The sequence below is a fragment of the Halictus rubicundus genome, chromosome 14 (assembly GCF_050948215.1).
Source record: "Halictus rubicundus isolate RS-2024b chromosome 14, iyHalRubi1_principal, whole genome shotgun sequence".
NCBI classification, from domain to species: Eukaryota; Metazoa; Arthropoda; class Insecta; order Hymenoptera; family Halictidae; genus Halictus; species Halictus rubicundus.
The window spans coordinates 3,632,434-3,655,219 of NC_135162.1; the positions used below are offsets into that span (position 1 = coordinate 3,632,434).

The 22,786-nt window shown below is 35.3% G+C and overlaps 1 protein-coding gene across 4 annotated transcripts in view; it reads left to right on the forward strand.

Moving 5' to 3' along the window:
• Positions 1–22,786, forward strand: part of LOC143360924 (uncharacterized) — a 333,702-nt gene that overhangs the window by 145,522 nt on the left and 165,394 nt on the right. For all 4 annotated transcript variants that reach the window (XR_013083372.1, XM_076800123.1, XM_076800125.1 and 1 more), the window contains exon 4: positions 20,995–21,247. Coding sequence is in view for 3 of the 4 variants with exons in the window: in XM_076800123.1 (XP_076656238.1) it covers positions 21,046–21,247 (202 nt within the window). In the remaining variant the exon portion in view is untranslated. The remainder of the gene's footprint in view (positions 1–20,994; positions 21,248–22,786) is intronic.

A 22,786-nucleotide genomic window follows, 5' to 3' on the forward strand; every position in this document is an offset into this window, starting at 1 on the left:
CGAGCGAAACACTCCTAGACACAACTTTCATTAACACTAGAACTACCGAACCAGTCAAAATGACTGGTGAATGATTTCTTCTTTCGCGATTACTGAAACTATGAAAACGTTTTCACGAGAAATTTTTTAATATATCTCTTCTTTGGAGTACATGTTACCATAAAAATCGTATGAAACCTGAGCAAGTTCAATCTTGCTATTATCATAAAGGGATAAGTCTAAGTCATGTTTAGGTCTCGGTAGTTCTAGTGTTAATACATACAGGTTGTTTCGAAGTACTGGTAGTGTACTTGCAAGACAGCACAAACGGAAGAATTCCACGATTAATGAAGACAATGAAATTAATATTTTAGCAGCTATATCTGTCAATCTTCACGTGAGTACGAAAAAAATTTCCCGGGAAGTAGGCATAAGTCAAAGTAGCGTAATACGAATTCTGTCCCGACATAAATTTCATCCGTTCCACATATCGCTCCATCAAGAATCCCCTGAATGCCTTGTATACATACATATATACATATTTTAAATTAATTTATTTAGTGTGAAATTTAGTTTGTGTTTGAAATAATTTTGTATGACAATGTCAGAACGTATGTTCCATTTTTAACTTGCCATCATACTGTCTTCTCATCAGAAGGTTAATTATTTTTATATTTGCAGAAGATTCAGATGAAGAGAAGAATTTGGATAATTTAGAATTAACGTCAGAAACATAATTATATAATAATATAATTAAATGTATATAGTGTACTATAATTATATGTATATAGTTGTGTGCACAGTATTAAATCCACCGTTTTTAATTTTTAATTTTTGGTATCAGATTTATTATCAGTGACCTCAAAAACACGTGATTACCAACTTTTAGAAAGTTCCAATGACATTTTGCTTTTGGCCAGCAAAATCGCGTTCTCAGACCACTGTGAGTGCGGCGACCAGCAAACAACGTATATAACGGGCGAACTTGTTAGAAAGGTATTTCCTGTATAGAATATAGAAAGGTTGGGATTTCTAAGATCTTTAATATTGTCGAATGTGAGAACTTCAAACATTTCTCGCTTGCTTCGGTCGCTCGAAAAAAGAAAAATAACTAACCCAGACCAATTCCAGTTCCACTTATTAGTAAATTCTGTAATAAAATGTTATATTGTTTAATGTGAGAGTCGTAAAGTTTGCTCGCTCGAAAAGAAACTAACCCAAACCAACACTATTAACTAATGGATTTTCGGTAAGTTTTGCATTAGTATTGGTGTCAATTAGATTTTTTCCAGCAATGAACTCTGATGATATATGCCTGTATATGTCAGGGCCTGTATATTAGGGCTGTTGTATGTAGTAGCCGTAGTTTTTCACGAATATCTCGAAAACTGTTCATTTGCGCGAAAAATGACACGTACATTTTGTGTTCAGCATGTCAAAACGAATAGAATGGTGTAGGTCATGCGTCGAAAGGAAGGGAGATGTTTTCCCGAATTCAGCCCAAATAATTTTCGCCAGCACGAATAAACGGCGCGAAGCAATATTTGCACTAACTTGTTTGTTGAATTTTTCTGATTAAAATGACACGGGCTCGACGCCATTTATTCGTGCTGGCGAAAATTATTCGAAATTTATTCAAAGACTTCGAATAAACGTACAGATAAATCCGCTAAACACAGTTCAAATTACATTGTGTTTACCATGTCTTGATAATGTTCTTCGAAAACGTTGCGTGATTGAGCAATTCACAAAGTCTATAAAAATCACTCAACACTTATTGCAAATCAAATTTGGTATTGTATAGTGTTATTTAATACAAATCCTAGTGTCTGCCATTAATGTTGTCCCGCATTAGGTCACTTTCCTCTACTTTTTTTCATCTATACTTTATAATCCAGACCTCTTTATATTCACACCTCTGGGTATATATAATATTTTATCTGCTTCGTTCAACGTTACTCCGTAGGGAGTGAAAATGTGTATTTTCCAGATATTTAACGTTGAGAAATGCGTTGGAGAATGTTTCAACAGCGAATCTATTTGCAGTGCAAGTGTCAAGTGAGGTAGAATCTACAACTTCTCGTTTTTCATAACCTTGTACGTGACAAACCTCGTGGCAGCTTAGTATCGATTTTATCTTTCTCCTTGCTTTGCTAGTTAGATTATAGGTTCCGTCGTTTATCGGAATTTTTGCTTGAATTTAAAACAAGAAGTCGAAGTTGTGTCAGATCTTTCAGTGGTGATATTTGAAATTATATTCTGCGAAATTTCAAAATTCACATATGTTAACTGTACCATACTATGTTTACAGTGTTATTATTAATAAATCAAGTATATTGTAATAGCTAATGCAATGACTGATTGTTGTAATCTCGTAGAAATCCATGCGACGTTCGTTTTTTTTTTTGTAAAAAATAAAAATGAAAAATAAAAATTCTTCGATCGATCAATTGCGTGTTTCTCAATCTGAAATATAAACGCTGGAGTATAATTTTACATGTTATGCATTTTTTTTTTATTCCTTACTAATGTGTCTGTTCAAAATCTAACTGAGACTTTACACAAATCTTTATTGCCTTACAAAAAGCCACTATATTGGCCAGATGGCGTCCAAAACTACAGTGTTTCACAAAGGAGAGAAACGCTTACAGATATACAGTGTCTACTCGTTATATGTCCAAAACACGGGTCTGGTCAGAGACAAATATCGTAAACATAATACCAGTGGCCTCGGCGATCAAGGGGGGGGGGGGGTATTCCCCGTGGCAGTGGGGATAGTTCTGGGACTTTTATCGGCTAGATATTTGGAACAACAAGTGGGTAAAGACTGTATTACATATCCGCCAGTTGGCAGCACCCGCGGCAGATACATTTCACAGACTTCAGATGGGAGCTCCCGCGGTAGATATACCACACATATATTTAACATTCTCTCACCTTGAGTCGTAAGACTCAACATACATACGTATTAACAGTATGTATTAACAACATCCGTTTTAACAGTGTCTATACATCCACACACCATAACTACCATTTAAATCATTATACTGGACTGGTACACATAATATATCAATAACATCGAAATGTTATAATACTAAAAAATAAGACCATGAATGTCAGAAACATGTTAAAAATTATGTCAAAAATCGATTTTCGTAATATTGTAAATTAAAAAAAATCGTGTTACTTGATAGAGAATTAATTATATTATAATATTATAAACTCCATTTTGTAATATTTGCTTCTGTTTTATTGTGACCGATGCTTAAAGTCAGCAGGAACTCATAACTGTCACCAAGAGGTGTTATGATTCCATAACTTTAATTCATGGTTCTGAGAAATCTTACTTTGAAAGATGTCGTTTAAATTAGTTACATAGTTTCTTATTTGTATATCGATCGTATTAGATACACAAATTGGGATAAAATGTTAATAACTTCCTTAATAATAATGTTTTAGTCAAATGTGATACGTCTTAACAAAAACTAGGTGGGTTGGCTAGATTTGATGTTGTCACAGAAAAGTATAAATTATCTGGACTTTTGGTTATCTGTTTCTTAAGGGTCATCTCGCCTTTGAACGATACGTGATTAGTAATTTTACGTCGATTCCCAAAGAGTCTCCAGAATACGCTTTTGCGTTTTGTGAAGACTCGAGCAGTTGCATGGACGTATAAAGGATGCGTTGAAAAATTGCAACGTCACAATTCACCTACGCCCCTTAGAACACAACTCCACCCTCTGCATGCTGCAAAACTTCATCCCCAGTGACCCGCCTAATAATCAAGATTGCACTTCCCCTAGTAATTCCCTTTACAATTTGGGGACAGACGCAATCCAGATCCTCACACTCAAACAGACGAGATTACCTACTAACATAGAGAAAGTGGATTGTATATGGTTTCCGGCCGTATATCAGTCTCAGCTCTAATTACCAGCTTACACAGTGGTTCCGTCCAAACGAAATGGGAAGAACGGAATTAAAATAAAGTGTCAAGTCATGAGGTATCTGGCTAAGCGAGTTTTATTCCTATTTTGTTAAGGTTGCTCGGACCACAATGTTACCTATGCAGTACATTTTTTAGCGCGTTAAGTGCAACGCAAGGTTGCACCGAAGTTCCAAGAAATCTAATAAATTTTTTAATTGAATCCGCCACTGAAAAGTCAAGGTTTATTACAATCACTGTTGTTTTAATTTTCTTGTATATCGTGGATCGCAACGGAGTTTTGGTTTAACCCAGACCTATTACCGTACGAAATAACGTTAAAATCCAGTCGAAAAATGGTGTCAGTCAGAAGTGTTCATGGAAATCGTCTCCATGGTTGATTGCGTTTTAGACAATAAAACACTTTTTTCAGTGGACTCTCTACAAATAGTGGAAACCGTGTTACATGTGTGTTATCAATTTTTCAGTGACAATTTTGTATTTATAATAAACAAGGTAGTGATTTTTTCGTCATTCCAAACAAAACTTCGAGATATCGTGTCTTGTATCGAGTAGTCATCTTATTTGTTTTAAGGAAATTTAGGGGAAAAGTTGCCCTCTCTCTATCAGTCCTGGATTAGTCACGTGACATTGTGACACACATGCACGATAGAGACGGCATGCGTCACGTGACCGTTAGCGGAAGTGTAGGGAAATAGCGTCGTAGAAGAGGAAGTCGTGGGGAGACAAGGCTTAATCTGGCAACTCTGAACGGGGCCGATATAAGTCGTTTTCCATTCTCAGAAAAGAGATTAGAAGTATTCTAATCGAAATAACCGGGGAGAAAACTCTTCGCACGTAACAAGAGCAACCCCCGGAAGCGATTTCTAACGATGGGGGAATGTCACAAGGAGGTCGATGCTTTCATCCTCTATCTTTACCCCGTGCGTCTGCTTAGTATTCAGGCCACATTCAGCAGTGGCCGAAACTTGTCACTTGCCGGAAGTCTGCATTTGCACCTGCGTGGTCGTCGTTTTCCGCTGCTGAACGTCCTCCGGAAATGCTCTCCCACAAGAGACGCATACCCATTTTCTTCAGCAACTTCATAAATTCTAGTACTTCCAAAAGACAATTTCTGTACTTCCAAGCACTGAGATGCAATCCAAACGGTACCTATATGTATAGGTTACCTGCATATTCAACCAAATCGATGCCTCAGGTAAGGTATGTTAATAGACCGATCATCCAATGTATTTTTCCGTCATACGTTCGTGGCGGGCTCTGGAGCCTCATTAGTAACGAGTTATTACCAATTTCATAACTCATGAATCTACATAGGCATATTAGCACAGACGAGGTATAGAATAGACCTATCGTACAATGTATTTTTGTGGCCCACTTTTTTGGGGTCACGTAACCTCATTACCATTTTCGTGTCACATCCTGTATTACCAACTGCAATTAAAATCTGCTGACAGCGTCGTGAGTGGCAGGAATTAAAATTAAAAATAGCTACATATAGTCACTGCAGTCTCGCGAATCCAATAGAATATTGTTTTCTAAAATACTTCAACGATTTCAAATACTACTTTCGATTATGATTAGTTAAACTTTATGTTGGGTATAAATAATAAATTAATGAAACTGTACGTACAATAAAGAATATGTTTAACTGCAAAATTCAAATGTTGTAAACAGCCAAATATTAATATGTACTTTATAAATGTAATATATACCCGACACGTCGCAACTTGTAACGAATATGGAACCTCGCATAACAACTCTCATTAAAATTTTTGTTGACAATCTTTTGAATATTTTTCCGTCCTTTTGGAAATTGTATTTGGTAGCAGAAGGTTCAAAGAAGCCAACAACAGTTAATAAATAAACTTTTATTTATTAATAGTAAACAAAATAATTGTTGTTTAATAATAAATAAAGTTTATTTATATAAATTGAAAAAGCATTTATTCAGGTTTAAAATAAGTATGGAAACAGAAAGTATTGTATTTAAACAGGGATGCAATATTCAGGTTGAATTAATCATGTAATGGATCGTTTCGTTTACTTTTCCAGAATTGCGACTGTAACTTAGAAAATAGCCGAAATACGTGCTGTGCATTACACGGCAGTAACAGTAAATTGGCAACTATGCGACGAATACTCTCGGATGTGATTTGGCAACTACGCCTTCGATACCTGTAATTCAATATAATTCCTAAACTCACCACTCTAAATCGTAGAAGGCATACCAAAATCTCTGATTTTTTGAACAGTCGATATTTCAGAACATGAGCCATGAAGTCCCATAAGGTGATAGGTCTATCCTTATATCTCGTCTGTGATGATAGGTCTATCCTTATAGCTCGTCTGTGATATTAGTGAGAATCGAGTATCTTACTCGTTGTCTGGCACTGTTGAGTATCTAGTATATTTGTATTCTATGGAGACGTCGATGGGTGTCGCCATCTCTTGTAGTGTATGGTCTATGGTATGATTAGCGCCGAGCGATGTACCTGTGCGGGCCTCGTGAGCGTACTGGTCAGAGAGTCGTTAGTAGAGGACAGTAGAGGAAGACCACGTGCAGAATAACCTATAAAATATCCCAGCATCGCGTCGTAGTCGTATTACAAATTAAATCAAATATATTAAAATACTCAGTTCTACAGGTACGAATGTTTAATGTGATTTAGCGACCATAAATGCATGAGGTGTGTACAATTCTGGCATCCGGTTATAGAGGCACTTAGTCTCAGGCAAAAATATGAGATCAGGTTGAAAAATCGAAAAGCGCGAGTCTCACCACGACGAAATTGCTGCACAAGAGACCCGAAATGAAGTCCCGAGAGACTACTTTTTCATTTAACAGATGTCAAGTAATTATTGCGGGGCAAAAGGCGTGAATCGGAGAAGAGGTTTCCGATCTATGGAGGACCGAAAGCGAATCAGACCGAAGGCTCTTATTCTTTCAAAGAGGCAAGAGCGAACCCCGGAGCCGACAAGTACGGTACCCGATGCTTCATACGAAGAACGACGGCCAAGAGAAGCGATCAAACGATACCCTGAGTTTCCTCCACCTACCCTTCACGAGCAACGACACGCGTTGACATGACTTGGGTAGCCGTACGACATAGAGGATTTTACGCGAGTGAACAGGTGGCTCAACCATCCCTCTCAATGACTTCACACCAAATATCAAAGGTGGGCCGACATAGTAGATGGCTGTGTCAGAGTTAACGAGAACGGAGGGAAACAAGAAAATTGTAAGGTACTAAGAGAGGTTAAAATTACATAGTGCCACCGTAACATCATTGATGGGACTACTAGTATCTCACTTTCAGTAAAAAAGTGGACTTATCCTGATTGGTTTCTAAGCCTTCCATTTAGAGTTTACCAACTCTATTTCCGGTCATCTTTTCTCTAACCGAGATGGTTACACCTACAAATCGAATTGCTCACGAGACTACGAAAGTGTTTTGTAGTTTGTTCCGGTGGAATGAGCAGAATAAACCCTCTCATCCCCGGTGTGGTCTGGCTAGCCAACTTCTCGTCCCTACACCCAATACGTTGCTTTAGTATCAGACCTCTATTTTGAACTTTCGATCGCTACATTGAAAATTGTTGTATTCGTAGTATTACAGTTCATAAGCGGCCGCCGTATTTCCATTAAACATCTAGATACAGTGTTCAGGGTGGTCGTACGGGCTCGCCTATCAATTTACTACTTCTATCGCTATCTCTATCGGTGGTTTATTTTCCACGCATATGCGGCGAAACGGTTTGGGTTTCCGACCGAAATTTAATAGCGCCGGCGGTGATGGATGCAATGTCGCGAATCACGCAGCATACATGAATTTGAATTTTAAGGTGTTTACTATCTCGACTGTTTGTCACTCACCCTCCACTCTCTTTCCCCCATCCCCCTCTCCCTCTCACTACGTGTGAACGCGCGTGTAATCGAAATAATTAACGTTTTGAAAATATGATTCACACCTCGTTCGAGCACTCTACATATGATATTTACATCTGTTCATAATATGTCATTGAATTCCTCCACGTTAAAACAGAGTGTTCGATACCTTTATTGAAATAGACCAGCTGACATAGAATAGCACATGGGAATACCCGAATTGATTGAGAATACACCTATAGCTTTGGTTACGGTTGCCGACCAGAATGTTACAAAACTGCGCTGTTACATCAACCTAAAAAGTAGCATTTCCCATACTTTCTTGTACAGGGTGTTCCAAAATTATATGCAGCGACCACTGTAGCGAGATTCTGCAACTCTGGATAGGTGGAGATCTGTTACAAAAATGGACCGAAAAAGTAACCTCGACTCTTTTCTCAAGGTCAAACATTTTTTTTATTGCGTCCTATAGAACTCACCGCGAAGAACAACATCGTCCTATAGAACATACAATTGGAAGGAATTCTGGGTTTCAAGACAACCGTTCTCTTAAAAATCAACTTCAAAGTTTCGTAAACTATTTTATTCCATACGTCTACAGGATGTTTAAAAATGGTGTAAACGTGTAGGGGATGGTTCTGCATGAGAAAATAAGTCGAAAATATAGCATCAATTTTTTTCATTTGATGAAGTGAAATTATTATTTGACTCTTGGTACCCAGGATCGTTGCAAAATATTTTTATTTTGCATAAAGCTCCGCTGTCTAATTAATACATTAAAGTAAATCGACGACTTCACATTTTTTTATTTGTGTGCTCGTCAATTTGTATCTTGCAAAAATAGTAACATGATAATAATTGATAATTTTGTTAATGTCTAAATTAAATTTTATTGTGGTTTTACGAAACTATTTGGGTGTATCCTCCAGTAACACCAATGATCATTCATTTAAATAATTGCACAACATTTCGAGAATCAATATATCGGTTCGACGGTAATGCCGCTGATCCTTCAAATACATCATTTGACAAACTTCCAGTGGTGGTCGGAAACTTTGATGCATTTCTACCCACTCGTTCTTAAAACGTTTACTGCTATCATAAATTCCCCGTAAGTATCGCGTACTTTATTCATATCGAAATAAATCTGATTAACAACGATAGTGCACTTTTCACTTTACTCTATTATGTAGTTAGTTATGTTGACCGCGTAGCACGTTCCACCTGGTCTCAAGTCTTGGAACACGAGCAATAGAGTGCCCAACATGCAATTTAGGTCCTTTTATCGATGCACGACACGAAAATCGTATTCCAATAGTTGTGACGACCAGCGTTTCAATCTGTCGAACCATTACGCTCATTTTATAACTGTAGTACACTGTGTCCAGAAATCGCGTCTGGGTGTGTGCTACGATCTGCATTATTGTTTTAGAAATGAATATACGACGCAATGACCTGCAAGGTTACACAAGGTCAGAAATGCAAGAAATACTTTGAATACCTCGTGCCAATCTGTTTACAAGATTCAATACGCTTTCTTTGTGCATGATTCTATATATCGGCTCTCCTAATTATATTTTCACCACGTTGTTATTAACTCGCTTTCTTGTCTGTCTGTGACAATTGATTTTAAACTAACTTCCCCATGAGCTAGAGACTTGAAACTTTAATCATAGCTCAGAACTCAATGAGAACACACGTGACTAAAAAGTAGAAAATAATTATTTAAATAAAAAATTTTTTATTTTTGATATACCACGTGTTTAAGGCGGTCTGAAAAGTATAAAATAATTTTCCCTAGCACTATACAGATTCCTAACCCCGTACAGATAGTCCTGTAAGTTTGTGATTGTGAATTTTTAATAGCTATGAAAATACTTGTAAGATTTAACACTAAAAACGTGGGGCACAAGATAATAGTAAGGAGTGTAGAGAGTACCTGCCGTTGAGAAAACTCACTCAATGAAATTGTTAGTAACTTAGGTGAGCTATTCATGCATCAATTATCTATTGCATGCGCTCCACGTTTTTCGTTTTAAATCTTACAAGTATTTTCATAGCTATTAAAAATTCACAATCACAAATTTTCAAGACTATCTGTATGGGGTTAGGAATCTGTATGGGACTAGGAATAATTATTTTATACTTTTTAGTCCGTCTTAAAAACGTGGTATATTAAAAATGTTGTTTATTTAAATATTTCGTAGCTTCTGCTAGTGTTGTCCGAGATATTAATGCATATGCTAGCGTTAATTTTGGTTTTCGAGACGTTTATAATTCTGGGCGGTGAATGGTAAACCATATTTTTTGCGAAATATTCAAAATGTTTCTTCGATTTGTGACTTTGTGTAACCTTGAAGATCATTGTGTCGCATACGATTGAATTCGTTTTGGCACACGCTTTTCATGTAACTTTGTAATTTTTAGAAATACTAATAAAGGTATTGCGTTAAAGAACGTGATCCTCAAATGAACCATGACACTTACAATTAATGTCGAAATGTTGACAGCCTTTCAACTACAGTTTATGTTTTTAAATATCCTACATTATCAGAAAGTAGATCGATGATTGAATGTTCTGTTGCGGATTTCTCTTCTGTTTTGGACAACATTGGATAAGAGACCCAATTACTGTGGAAGTACCAATTACTGCGCCTGTATTAATTATACTTATTTTTAAAGCATAATAAATAATAAAAATGAGATATATAACATATATATTAATTGGTTTTAATGAAACAAAATTTAAGGGGCCGGTCTCCGTAGATTTGCGATAAGGTAGAGTGACTACATTACCGTCAAAAAATGGTTTTACGTGCTTCAAGTTTTCGTCCCTAAATAAGAATATTTTATATTTAAAACTTATTAAAATTTAGTTCAATCTAGTGCGCGCTGGTCAAGAGCTGCCGAGATTATGCAGATATTTGGTAATATAAGCGTTAGAAGTAAGCCAAAAATTGACGATGTGCATGCCATGAAATCCAAGCATTTGTATGTCATTGGATGAGTTTTCTGGATGATGTCGAGACCAGCGCGCACTAGAAAATATTCCCAGCTAAAAATTGAGCTATAACTTGTCTTGATTCTGTTGATTTCGTTGATTTCGAAATAAATGCGAAAACTTGAAGCACGTTTCTGGCGTCAGAATTCATAATATCGATAATACAGAGCAAAAAATGTGACAAGCTTAGTCACAGACTTAAGACACATCGGATCAAGACCAAGACGGATTTTAAGAATGGAAATTATTAATTAAAAAGTCACGTGACTACCCCGGGCCCTTAATATCTATTTTTAAATATTTGTTATGCTTTAAAAATAAGTAACAGACACAGTAATTGGTACCCCCGCAGTAATTGGGTACCTTACCCTATGGTTTGCAAACATAGTTACCTTTAGCTAACCATCGATTTCGTGCTCTAACACAGTTCTCCACTCAACAGTACGTACTCGCATTTGCTTGGAGAACGAATGACGGTTTAAAATTCAGACACGAGAGAGTAGAGGCGGTCACGATCATGAATCTTAATGTTTCGAAGGCAAATTGTTGTTCGTCCTTCCATATCCATTGTTACCGTTTCCGCAGCAAGAAGCTTAATGGTTCCGCAGCTGTTTCAAAATCGAGCAGGAACCGTCGCGACGGTGTTACGAGGTTATCACGGCAAAATGCCTTAATTGTCTCAAATTTATCGTCACCTGAAACGGGTGTTACTTTATTCGCATCATTTTTCAATCATTTACGGTTTACTACAAAACTTTAATTCGTGATTAATCTGGCAATCGTAATTTTGGAAGTATAAACAGTATAATATTGACAGTTGTAAATTGAATTTTGGCATGAATTGAGTGTTAGAAAATTTCCAAAATCACAATCAAACTCGATCTTCTTTGCCGATATTATACGGTAAACATTTTATTCGTCTACGAAGCATTTGTATAATTAAATTTGTATGCATAAAAGTTTCTCCAAATAAATTTCGATGAGCATCACTTGAGGCATTTCATTCGATTTTTAAATGCAAAATATATTATACATGTTTCGAAATTGTTCAATTTAACTCTAGACAGAACATTACTAACAACAAATAGATTAAAACAATCAATGAATGACAATGGGTAGACAAAGAAATCTATGTTATACATTTGTAAATTATTAAATAATTATTAATAAGCACAGTGCTTATTAAAATATTTTATTATTTGCGGTCGTTTGGACATTTTGCTGTTTATAATTGATTTTTTTGAAAATACTATATTTATTCAAATATTTCTGACTTTACAAGACGATTTAAAAATTAGAATTGAAATAATCTTTCACTCAAAATCATAAATACAGTGATTTCTTTACTGTCGGTTTTCAATAGAATCTAAAAAAAGATATGATTAGATTCACGATCGATATACGGGATGATACAAAAAAATTGATCAGTGAATATTTTCAATATCATTCGCAACTTTTTGTTCGCAATAAAAAATATTTCGCTGTGTAAAAACAATAAATTATTTTGCCATTTATTTTTATTTTTGGGATTGCAAAAAATGTTCTACGCACATTTTTTATTTTTAGTTGTATTTGAAATTATCTCTTCTTCTCATTATTCTACGAAATGATGAAATGCAGGATAAATGAGAAAAGTTTAATATTTATGTTATACCAATTATACCCGCTACAAAGGGTTGCAACCTTTTAAGTTTTTGAACGGTTAAAAGTTTTGATACAAAGAATCTCTTTCAATTAAAATATTATTATTTAAATAATTTTTAATGTATTACTTTATTTTCTGGACTATAATTTCATTTTTAATTATTGACGATTAATTTGAATGGCATCTCCCAAAGCAAAATGAACTGAAATCACAAGAAATATAAAAGTTACTAGTAAGTATTCCAAGTTTGTTATTTCTTCTTAAGTTTGACTGCTAACTACAAGAAAACAAAAGCAGATATAGAAAAACCATTTTCCATATTGTAATATAGTCACTTCTCTATGGAAAACATTAATATATTTTTATTCAGAAAACCATGTTTCGTCAAAAAATTGATTTTTCAAAAATCGCTAACATTTAGTATTTTACAAGCCATTTAAACAAAAAAGTTAAAATTATACCCAACTTGTTAGCCAAAGAACTTTCTACGTGGTCTAAGGTTTGAAGACGAATGGTATTTAATGAAACAAAATTTTGCAAAATACTAGCATTGTTATTCCTATTCGATTAGGTTTTGTTATCTTTCAGTGTACTATTTGTTATCTTCAGTACTGATAATATTTATTAGCGTATACAATTGAACGCTGCGGATAAAAACAAGAAGACCTCAACTCAATAATTTCATACAATGTGTAACAAATGTTACAAGCCTGACAGAAGTAGGTGTTCATGTGACAAATTCTAGATGATTTAACAAATAATTGCACGATAAGACGTGACAAATTAGATACCATTATATCCCGACTGTTTCTATCCCGTTCCCATTCGGGCTGACGTTAATTTGTGCTAAGCTCAATCGGTCTCAATTAACAGGTTGACTGCCGGTCACGGGAGGATGTGTTGATAGTTATTTGCCACTCTTCCCGTACAAATGCGTGACTGGCTACTCAGGCATCACTCCACACCACGCGCTGGCGCGTGATTGGCTCTTTAGCGTTGACGCCACATCACGCGCTAACGCAAGATCGGCAGCGAAAGTTAAGAACTGTCATTCGTATTTCCCGCCGATCCATTTCCTCCTCGTCATTGGCGAATGTCTGGCACACTGTTAGATCTCGAAGACTTTTTCTCTGTCCGCAATATAATTAATTTTTAATTCTGCGATTAAGATTCCCCTACTGTGACGACGATGTATGTACAGTGGCCAACTTTCCCAACTATAAAATTTACAGTATTATATAAATAGCGTAACCTGTATGAAATAAAAAAATTATACAGTGGCGTGCAAACATATTCGGCCACCATTTAACAACGTATAATATTTTTAAAATCGATTCAAACGGCTAGAGTGTTCTTGGAGATCTCACAAGGATTAGTTTATTAGGTAAGGCTATACTTCACTTCAGGAAACCGGAAATTTTTAACTTTTCTTTTGTAATACTGTAGATTTAGGCGAGAAAATGCTGAAAATCAATGGGGAACGTAGAGTGGGGACACAAGTCGATCTGGCGACTCTGCATAGATGTGCAAAGAGTTAATGTAGGTAAGATTTTCAAAATTTTGTAACAATGATTTGGAAAGGAAGAAAAATGCCTATTCAAGCATGACAATAACCTGTCTGAAAGATAGTACGGATGCTGCGGCATTTCAATTAGTTAACATTTTTTATCATTTTCAAAATTGAAATCGAACATCGAGACAATAATCTACAGTGAGATCCGTTATAACGAGACATGATCAAGTGCACGCGTACCCGGCGAAAATTCAAAGTCGATTTTCTCGAAAACAAAGCCTCACATGAAAAAATTTTGTTCTATATTTTCTTATTTTTTCATGTAGAATCACCCCCTTTTTGCTTGTACCACCAGTTACCGAACACCCTGTATATCGAGAATTCACTGCAATCAATTTTCCTGTAGTGGTTTCACTTGAATATTAATTAAAGAACAAAATATTGCAAGATAAGAACGTTTGAAGACGATACATACCCCATAAATATTTATCTCGAAAATTACTTATTGGGTGAAGTTGACTTAATTTAATTCCAATTAGAAAGATTATTATAACCTTATTTTAATAACCGGGGGGGGGGGTACCCACTTAGAATTTATTTTTTAGACTTCTTTAATATTTTCAGTTGTCAAATAGCAAAATTATTGTACATTTTTGCATCCTCCGATGATCACAGATTAATTTACATTTGGGACCTAAAAGTGTACGTTGAAACTATAAAGTGCATCCTTGGAAATCGTAGAAAATTTTGGTTATTGATGTAAGGGTTGAAATGAATGTTGTAATATTAAAAATTGTAAAAAAAATTTCATTTCGTCAATTTTGCTATTTTATATGGCTTTAGTTTATATGCAAACTTGAAAACATTAAATACTCAGTTAAATCGCTGCTACATTCCCATGCACTGCATCATATATCACTACTTTTCTCTTTTAACAAAATTCCTGACATCGTCAGTAAAACGTGATCGATGTGACGTGGAACGGCTGCATAGTGGTTTGGGTTCAACATTTTATTGACTTTATAACGACTGACTATGGATGTTTTGTTTTGTAGATATAAATTCGCACTACTCCTACCCGCAGACATTAGGAAACAATAATACAGTAGACCCGTTATTTAATAAATAATAATCGTAATCATAACATTTAAATAGAAATAACTTTTATTTAGTTGCCAATAAATGCTCTGCATTTTGTACTTTTTGTCATACGTTAATTTGAAGTTTAATATGCAAGTAATAAATAAAACCACCGTTGAAAATTTCTACAAAATGTAAATCCACATTGTTAAATGTAAAGAGAATGCATATACCTTGGTGAGCACTTCCCATTATACAGAAGTATTATTGCAACATTCGTCTACAAATAATGTAATATTTTTGGCACTCTAGATCGTGCGGTACCACTCAAATATGTCTTTGCTTACTACGCATAAATTACATAAATTTTTTGTCTTTTTGGGTGCCAATCGTTACACAAAACTATGAAAATACGAGACATATTCACATTTCATTGTGAAAATGCTTATCAAAGAAAACTAAATGCAAAAATTTACCTATTCTGGTGTAAACAATAAATGTTTCCGCCTTGCTTGACGCTTATACATGGCTTCCCGATTTTCACTAATAAGTGTTTTTTCTATTGTTGAAATATCTTGATGAAAGATTAATACAAGAATTATATTCGTATTGTTTGATATCAAAACAATTTTTTCATAAATATAACAAAAAGGCTCCGGCTGATTTATATGTTACGTCCAACCTAGTGGCTCCCTGATTTTGCATCAGGTTCTTCCGCGCACCTAACTAACAAATTGAAACCATACTCCTGGGATAATAACCCTTCGCCAGGTTCTCGCGCTGATCGCGGCCCTGGCTCGTAACATATACAATTCCGCGACATCTTATCGATTTAATATGAAGCAATCTATGTCTTAATTATGTAGTACTACTTTATTTTGTTCCCCTCAGGGTTACAATTCAAATTCACATAGCCTCCTCCTTCCTTCCTCGCGCCGCTCCTACCCTAACATAATGATCTTACTTTCTAATATCTTATCGCATATCTTATCTTCTATATCTTAACCTAAAAAATGAAACTAAAAATAAACTAAGAGTAAACGCAAAAACTAAATTCGAAAAAGAGAACATTCCGTACCATTTATTATACTTTGAATTTCTGATCTTTTCCCGTCTTTCCTCCCTCTACCTTTCCTTCTCCCTTTTTACCAATTTCTCGCTCGCTCTCTCTCTCCTCTCCTCCATCATTTCCATCATTTCCTCTCTTTCTCCTTCATCATTTCACCTCCTCCGCTGTCCAACCCCTCTCCTCAAAGAAGTCCCGTCTCTCTTCCCACCCTTCCCCAATTCCCCCCTCCAATCCCTTCCCATATGTCTTAATTATGTACTTAAGTCAATAAAAATAGTCCTATTTACATCGAGTTTGGACTTATTTTAATGGGAAGAATCTCGAATGTCCATTGGTACTACAATTATAAAGATAAGACAACAATTACTGAAAATAAACTTTTCCAGTCGCCGCAATGCAGTTTTTTCTTAGATTGTAACCATTTTGTAATCTGTGGCCTGTAGTCTGTAAGAAAATCTCGTATATCAGAACTCAGTTTCGGCTTGAAATTTATCAAATTCAGTCGTGATAAGCATTTTAAATCTGCTTTTCTACGCTATAAAACCTCATAAAAAAACTTTATAGTTATTTATAGCATTTTAATGTTTGTGCATATAATATATTTATTTTAGTAGTACATATATAATATCTTAATAGTGTACATATATTTTAGCTTTGTAAATATTGTAATAGTGTAGGGTGTATATTTATTGATATCATTTTATATACTACAATGTCGCGAAAGTGTATAAATCTTCCGGACTCCTTTAGTTATATTTGTGGTGAATTTGTTTTAAAATTAAAACATAGGAACATAATTCCTGCATTAATCTTTCATCAAGATATTTCAACAATAGCAGAACGTTACCAAGGAAAAGACTTATGTGCGTTACTTGCAGATTACTGTTGGATACTTATTAGTGAAATTCGTGATACCATGTATAAGCGTCAAGCAAAGCGAAAAATGTTTAAATTTGTTTCCACCAGAAATAAGTTAGTTTTCAAATTGAATTTTATTTATTAAGTATTTCCACAACGAAATGTGAACATATCTCGTATTTTTATAATTTTTTGTAACGATTAGTACCCAAGAAGACAAAAATAAAATGTATCCAAGACATATTTGAGTAATACCAATGTCGACTAGGCATTGAAAAGGCTGCTATGGCTGCGTAGTGTGTTAAATTGTGGCGCTAATCCATGGGTCAATGCGCATGTGCGTTTCTCGGAGAAGCCACCGCCTCGTAGTGGATTGTCTTTTGTTTTTTCCGACAATCTTTTGTTTGCGCGGGCTTTTGTTTGTCGTGGTAGCGTCATCCCGTGGCACACGCGGCGTATTGTACACGTTCTGTGCCGCACGTGTAGCGAAACGCGTTGTACGCGTAATTGTTATTTACTCACGCACCGAGCGAACCGCGCTCTGTAGTAGTTAACCGAATAGTTTCTAACATAATGCGAACGCGTCGCACACAAGCTGTCAATGTCAATTTCAGGAATGATTTCTTTACCAGAGATGTCTGTAGAATTCATTTCTGTATGGTAAGCTCCTGCTAGATAAAGGATTTTTCACATAAATACAAAAAAAGAACATATAAAGTATCTGCATCAGCTCTTTATCAAACTTTAACAAGCATTTACAACTATTAGGAAGTACATAAACTATATGAATTGTTGACTATATGAATATGTAGAGGAGAGTCCGCTTTATCGTTTGACACAAACCTGAACTTTTTCGCATGTTTAGTTTTCGCGTAACACCTTATTTTTTTAAAATCAAAATCATGCATTTCTACAAAAACCAATGTTTTCCGAAAACGTTGCGTGATAGAGCAATTCAAGAGCTCAGGGCAACAAACGGTCAGCTCAATTTCGACGTGACTGCCCACTCAGATTTTCGGAATCGTTCGGAGCAACAAACAGTCAGAGCAACTGTAAACATTCGGGGCAACAAACGGTCAGCTCGATTTAGACATGACTGCCCGCTTAGAGTTTTTAGTCTTGGGGGTTTGCTGCACCGAACTATCGAAAGAATTTGTTCTCTTACAGTCACGTCGAAATCGAGCTGACTGTTTGTTGTTCTGAGTTTTTCAATTCTTTCGAATTTGGTTTTAGAATGACAAATTCTATAGGAATCACCCAACAGTTATTGCAGATCACGAAAAAAATTTTCATTTTGTTGAACTGTGTTCTTATTGATTATTATTATTATTGAGTATTATTATTATTCTACATTAATCTGTAGAATGAAAAGACTATAGTATATCTTGTATATTATTTGATCAAACCAGGTGAAACGTAAAAAACACATTGTTTTTAGAGAAGTTTGATTTGCTTATTTGCAATTCAACGCTCTGAGACTAATTTCAATACTTTGTTAAACAATTTAGGACACAAAGTGGCTTCCATGAATGCGACATTCGATATACAGGGTGGCCCACATAACTCTGAACAGCTCAATATCTCGAAAACTATGCCATCGATTTTAAAGTTCTTAGCCTTAAATTGCATGGAACTGAAGGGCCTTTCTGACTACATAAACGTGAAGTGGCCTCCCTTCCCCTTTAACGGGGGAGGGGAGGTACCTTTGTAATTTTAAATGGAACCCCCTATAAAATGTTACATATTTAGATTCTACTGGAAAAAACAAGTCAATTTTGTCTGAAACATTTTTTTGTCAGATACTTCCATGATGAGATATAACAGTTTGAAGTTTCGAGTTGTAGGTACTTGAAGCGCTCGGAAATAGCGTTATGGAATTATACGCGCTTGAGTCCTTTGCTTATTCGTGAAGAAATAAAATGTACTTTAAATTAAATGTTCAAAATGTCCACCACGGGCTTGTAAACATTTATTTACTCGAAACATCAAAGTTGTTCTAACATTTTTTAACATTTCGGGAGTCACTGAAGCGCAAGCGTCACGTATTCTTTGTTTCATATCCTCTTTTGTCGTCGGTGGTTCAAACATAACTTTGTCCTTTACATATCCCCATAAGAAAAAATCTAATGGTGTTAGATCGGGGGATCGAGGAGGCCATTGACGAGGTCCCCCACGACTTATCCATTTGTTCCCAAATTTTTCGTTCAAAAATTGCCTGGTGATGATTGCAAAATGTGGAGGAGCGCCGTCTTGTTGGAAGCACATTTCTCTTCTAACGTGCAGTGGCACATCTTCCAAAAGCGCAGGCAAATGATTTTTTAAGAAATCACAATAACTTGCAGATGTTACAGTTTCTTGAAAAAAATAAGGTCGAATCACAAAATCTCCTATTAGGCCACACCAAACATTTAAAGACCATCGATGTTGAAAGGGAACACATCGCATCCAATTTGGGTTTTCCACGGCCCAATAATGCAGATTATGTCTATTTACATGCCCTGAATTCATAAAAGTGGCCTCATCGGAAAAAAGTATTTTGCACAAAAAGTCGTTTTCCACAACACCCTGCAGCCACTCACAAAATCTTACGCGGTGATCGTAATCTGCTATCGAAAGCTCTTGTGATAAAACCATGTGATATGGATGATACTTTTGCCGTTTCAAAATTCGTTGAATTGATGAACGACTAATATGAGGATTTAATGTAATTGCAGCAAGAATACTGGCACTATTATTTTCATTAGTGACCACTTTACTAAGCCGCTTTTCTAAATTATGAAATGTTTCTAAATTATGAAGCGCGTATAATTCCATAACGCTATTTCCGAGCGCTTCAAGTACCTACAATTCGAAACTTCAAACTGTTATATCTCATCATGGAAGTATCTGACAAAAAAATGTTTCAGACAAAATTGACTTGTTTTTTCGGGTAGAATCTAAATATGTAACTTTTTATAGGGGGTTCGATTTAAAATTACAAAGGTACCTCCCCTCCCCCGTTAAAGGGGAAGGGAGGCCATTTCACGTTTATGTAGTCAGAAAGGCCCTTCAGTTCCATGCAATTTAAGACTAAGAACTTTAAAATCGATGGCATAGTTTTTTCGAGATATTGAGCGGTTCAGAGTTATGTGGGCCACCCTGTATATGTGTTTATACAATGCATAATTTGCAAGTTACCAATCTATATCAGTTTATTCTGTTTACGACGATCCTACTAGAAATAGAAGGAGCTGCTATTAAAAAATGCACCCTTTGAACAGAATCGACTCTATTCACGTTTATCCGGGCTAAATTGTTCAGGCTAATCCGAACCATACGATATTGGTGTACAACTATTGATATTCGAACACAAAACACGTATTTCGACACGTTTAATATGCGTGGCATTTATTAAAATTGATTTGACAAGTAGAGTGAATGCAATGATAAGAATAGTAAAAGTTACAAATACTTTAACTATAATACGAAATACTTTGATACTATAATGCAAATATTTTCATTATAGTACAAAACATTCGACAAATTTTAATAAAATCGTTTGTCATCCATTTTGAAATAGAATTGGTGAATCACCCGTACAGAAAAAGTTGCTCGGAACATTGACCCTGACAACATATTTCAAGGTCAAGGTCATCGAAGCTGGATCCCCTAAAGAAGAATTTTGTCTATTTCGTTCATGCATAAGAAAAGTTAACATAAGTAAAAAAAAGGGACTTTTACAGAAAAATGACCTAAAATTGCCAATATTTTTTATTCTATATAACAAACTTAGAAATGTAAAATAATTTGTTGTTTCTTGGTTAATTGTCCTGTACATTAGTTATGAAGTACACCACAAGTTGTATATTTATTATTACAATTTTTTTTTATAAATATATTTTGAGCTGTCATTTTTCTTATGAATGAACGATTTATTCTTTGTTATCTACTTTAGATGTATTAAGAGATAACACACAATTGCACACCGTCTGTGTATGCAATGTTATCATCGATGTTTTTGTTTTTTTGTTACAGTGGTTATGGCGTAATGAAAGGAGAAGAATGCATCACGGTAAAGGAGGCTAGATGAGCCCCAACCTTAAGAAAGGTGCATGCACAGATTACATTCAAGTCACACACGAGTCACCACAGCGCACATCTCTCGGAGAAAACAGAAGTGGAAACAAGCACGTGTGTGGAACGATACGCGGTCCATCCTTGGCCCGCCATTTTGGCGGCATGGTCCTTTGGGCCACTATACTATTCCTCCAAGGAGCTAGTTTCGTCGGTAAGCTGTATACTATACTATATCGCAATAATCCATTGTCAATGTCTCAAATGCCAATTTATTCATTTTGTCAACACCTTTGTTAGCATTTATTGCTTTGAATGTTGTTGACAATGTAGAATACCCACAGTATTTTTTTTTATTAACCTCAAGAAGGAACTTCGCAAGGAAGGTTATTTACCATAGGTTTACATTATTCTACATTATTTTACATTTGATTTAAGGGATAAAAAGGTAAGTTTAGAAACATATAGGAAGAGTAGGTACTTTTAAGCATACTATACCCGAAGATTACATTTTTTCGTGTAACAAAAGACTTGATAACATGTCACAGAGCTTGGTCCATGTAGTAGCGATCTCGTGCGCAATTGTGTAGTTACAGCTTATATCTTTTTAGATTGTTTAATAGGTCAGTGTGTTTCTTCATCATCTGAATAGTTGGAGATCTGTTCAAAGAATGGACTGCAAAGTTGACCTTGACCTTTTTTAAGGTCAACAATTTTTTTAGTGTATCCTACAGTATTCATCGCGAAGAACAAAAGTCCCACAGGAACGATAGGTCTCAAGTCAAACGTTGTCTCAAAAAACAAATTTAAATTCTCGTGAACTACTATTTTATTCCATATGCCTATAGGGTATCCCAAAATGGTATAAACATGGAGGGGATGATTCTACATGTGTATATACGCAGAAAAGAACTATTGCAATCTCGCATTATGAGGGATATTTAGTAGGCAATGTTATATATGTTGAAATTTGAAATATTTTTTATTGCTCAGGTTATTACTAAAGTACTGCAAGAATACTTCCATGTTGATTTAAAGACCACAGAAGTTTTCGTAGATTATTTTGCTTTGTTTCTATCGGTGGATAAATGTAATTTTAGCAACAATTTTATATAATGATATTGACTGAGGCAATATTTTCATACGAATCCATATCACATGTGTTTTTGACGATGATATTGTTAGAAAAGTGGTTCGAAAACTTCCATTCTAGAGAGACGAATTTAAAGGATAAATTCTGTGGAAGACCATTTATTCTGGTCAATGATGAACGCCCTCGTGCACTGCTGGAAACTGATCCTTTTGGAACCATATTATTCTTCGTAGAAAAACTGACAGGTGTTACAGAAACTTTATCAACTACGAACAGTGAAATAAAACTCTTTCCTTAGATTCAAATGAGTTATTTTCAAAATATATGCCTTGCAACATAATCTGTTAAAAATTTTATTATAAACATTCGTGATCTTTTGGTATAAATAATGAGCTGGAATGGAACAAAACCGATCCTATATCATCGTGTCTATCAGCGTTACATTTTAGTATTTAATAAATATCTATCCATTGTTATCCTTGTTTATTTCCGAATTAATTAATGGCAGAATGCATTGAAAATTAATCTGCTTTGTTACCTTGAATTGCAGTAGTTTAATCTTCATATTATCATAACCTTTTAAAAATTAATAATATTCGTTAATTAATTATTCCACTAGCCATCAACAAAAAATATTTGTTATTTTTTTATAGTCATTTA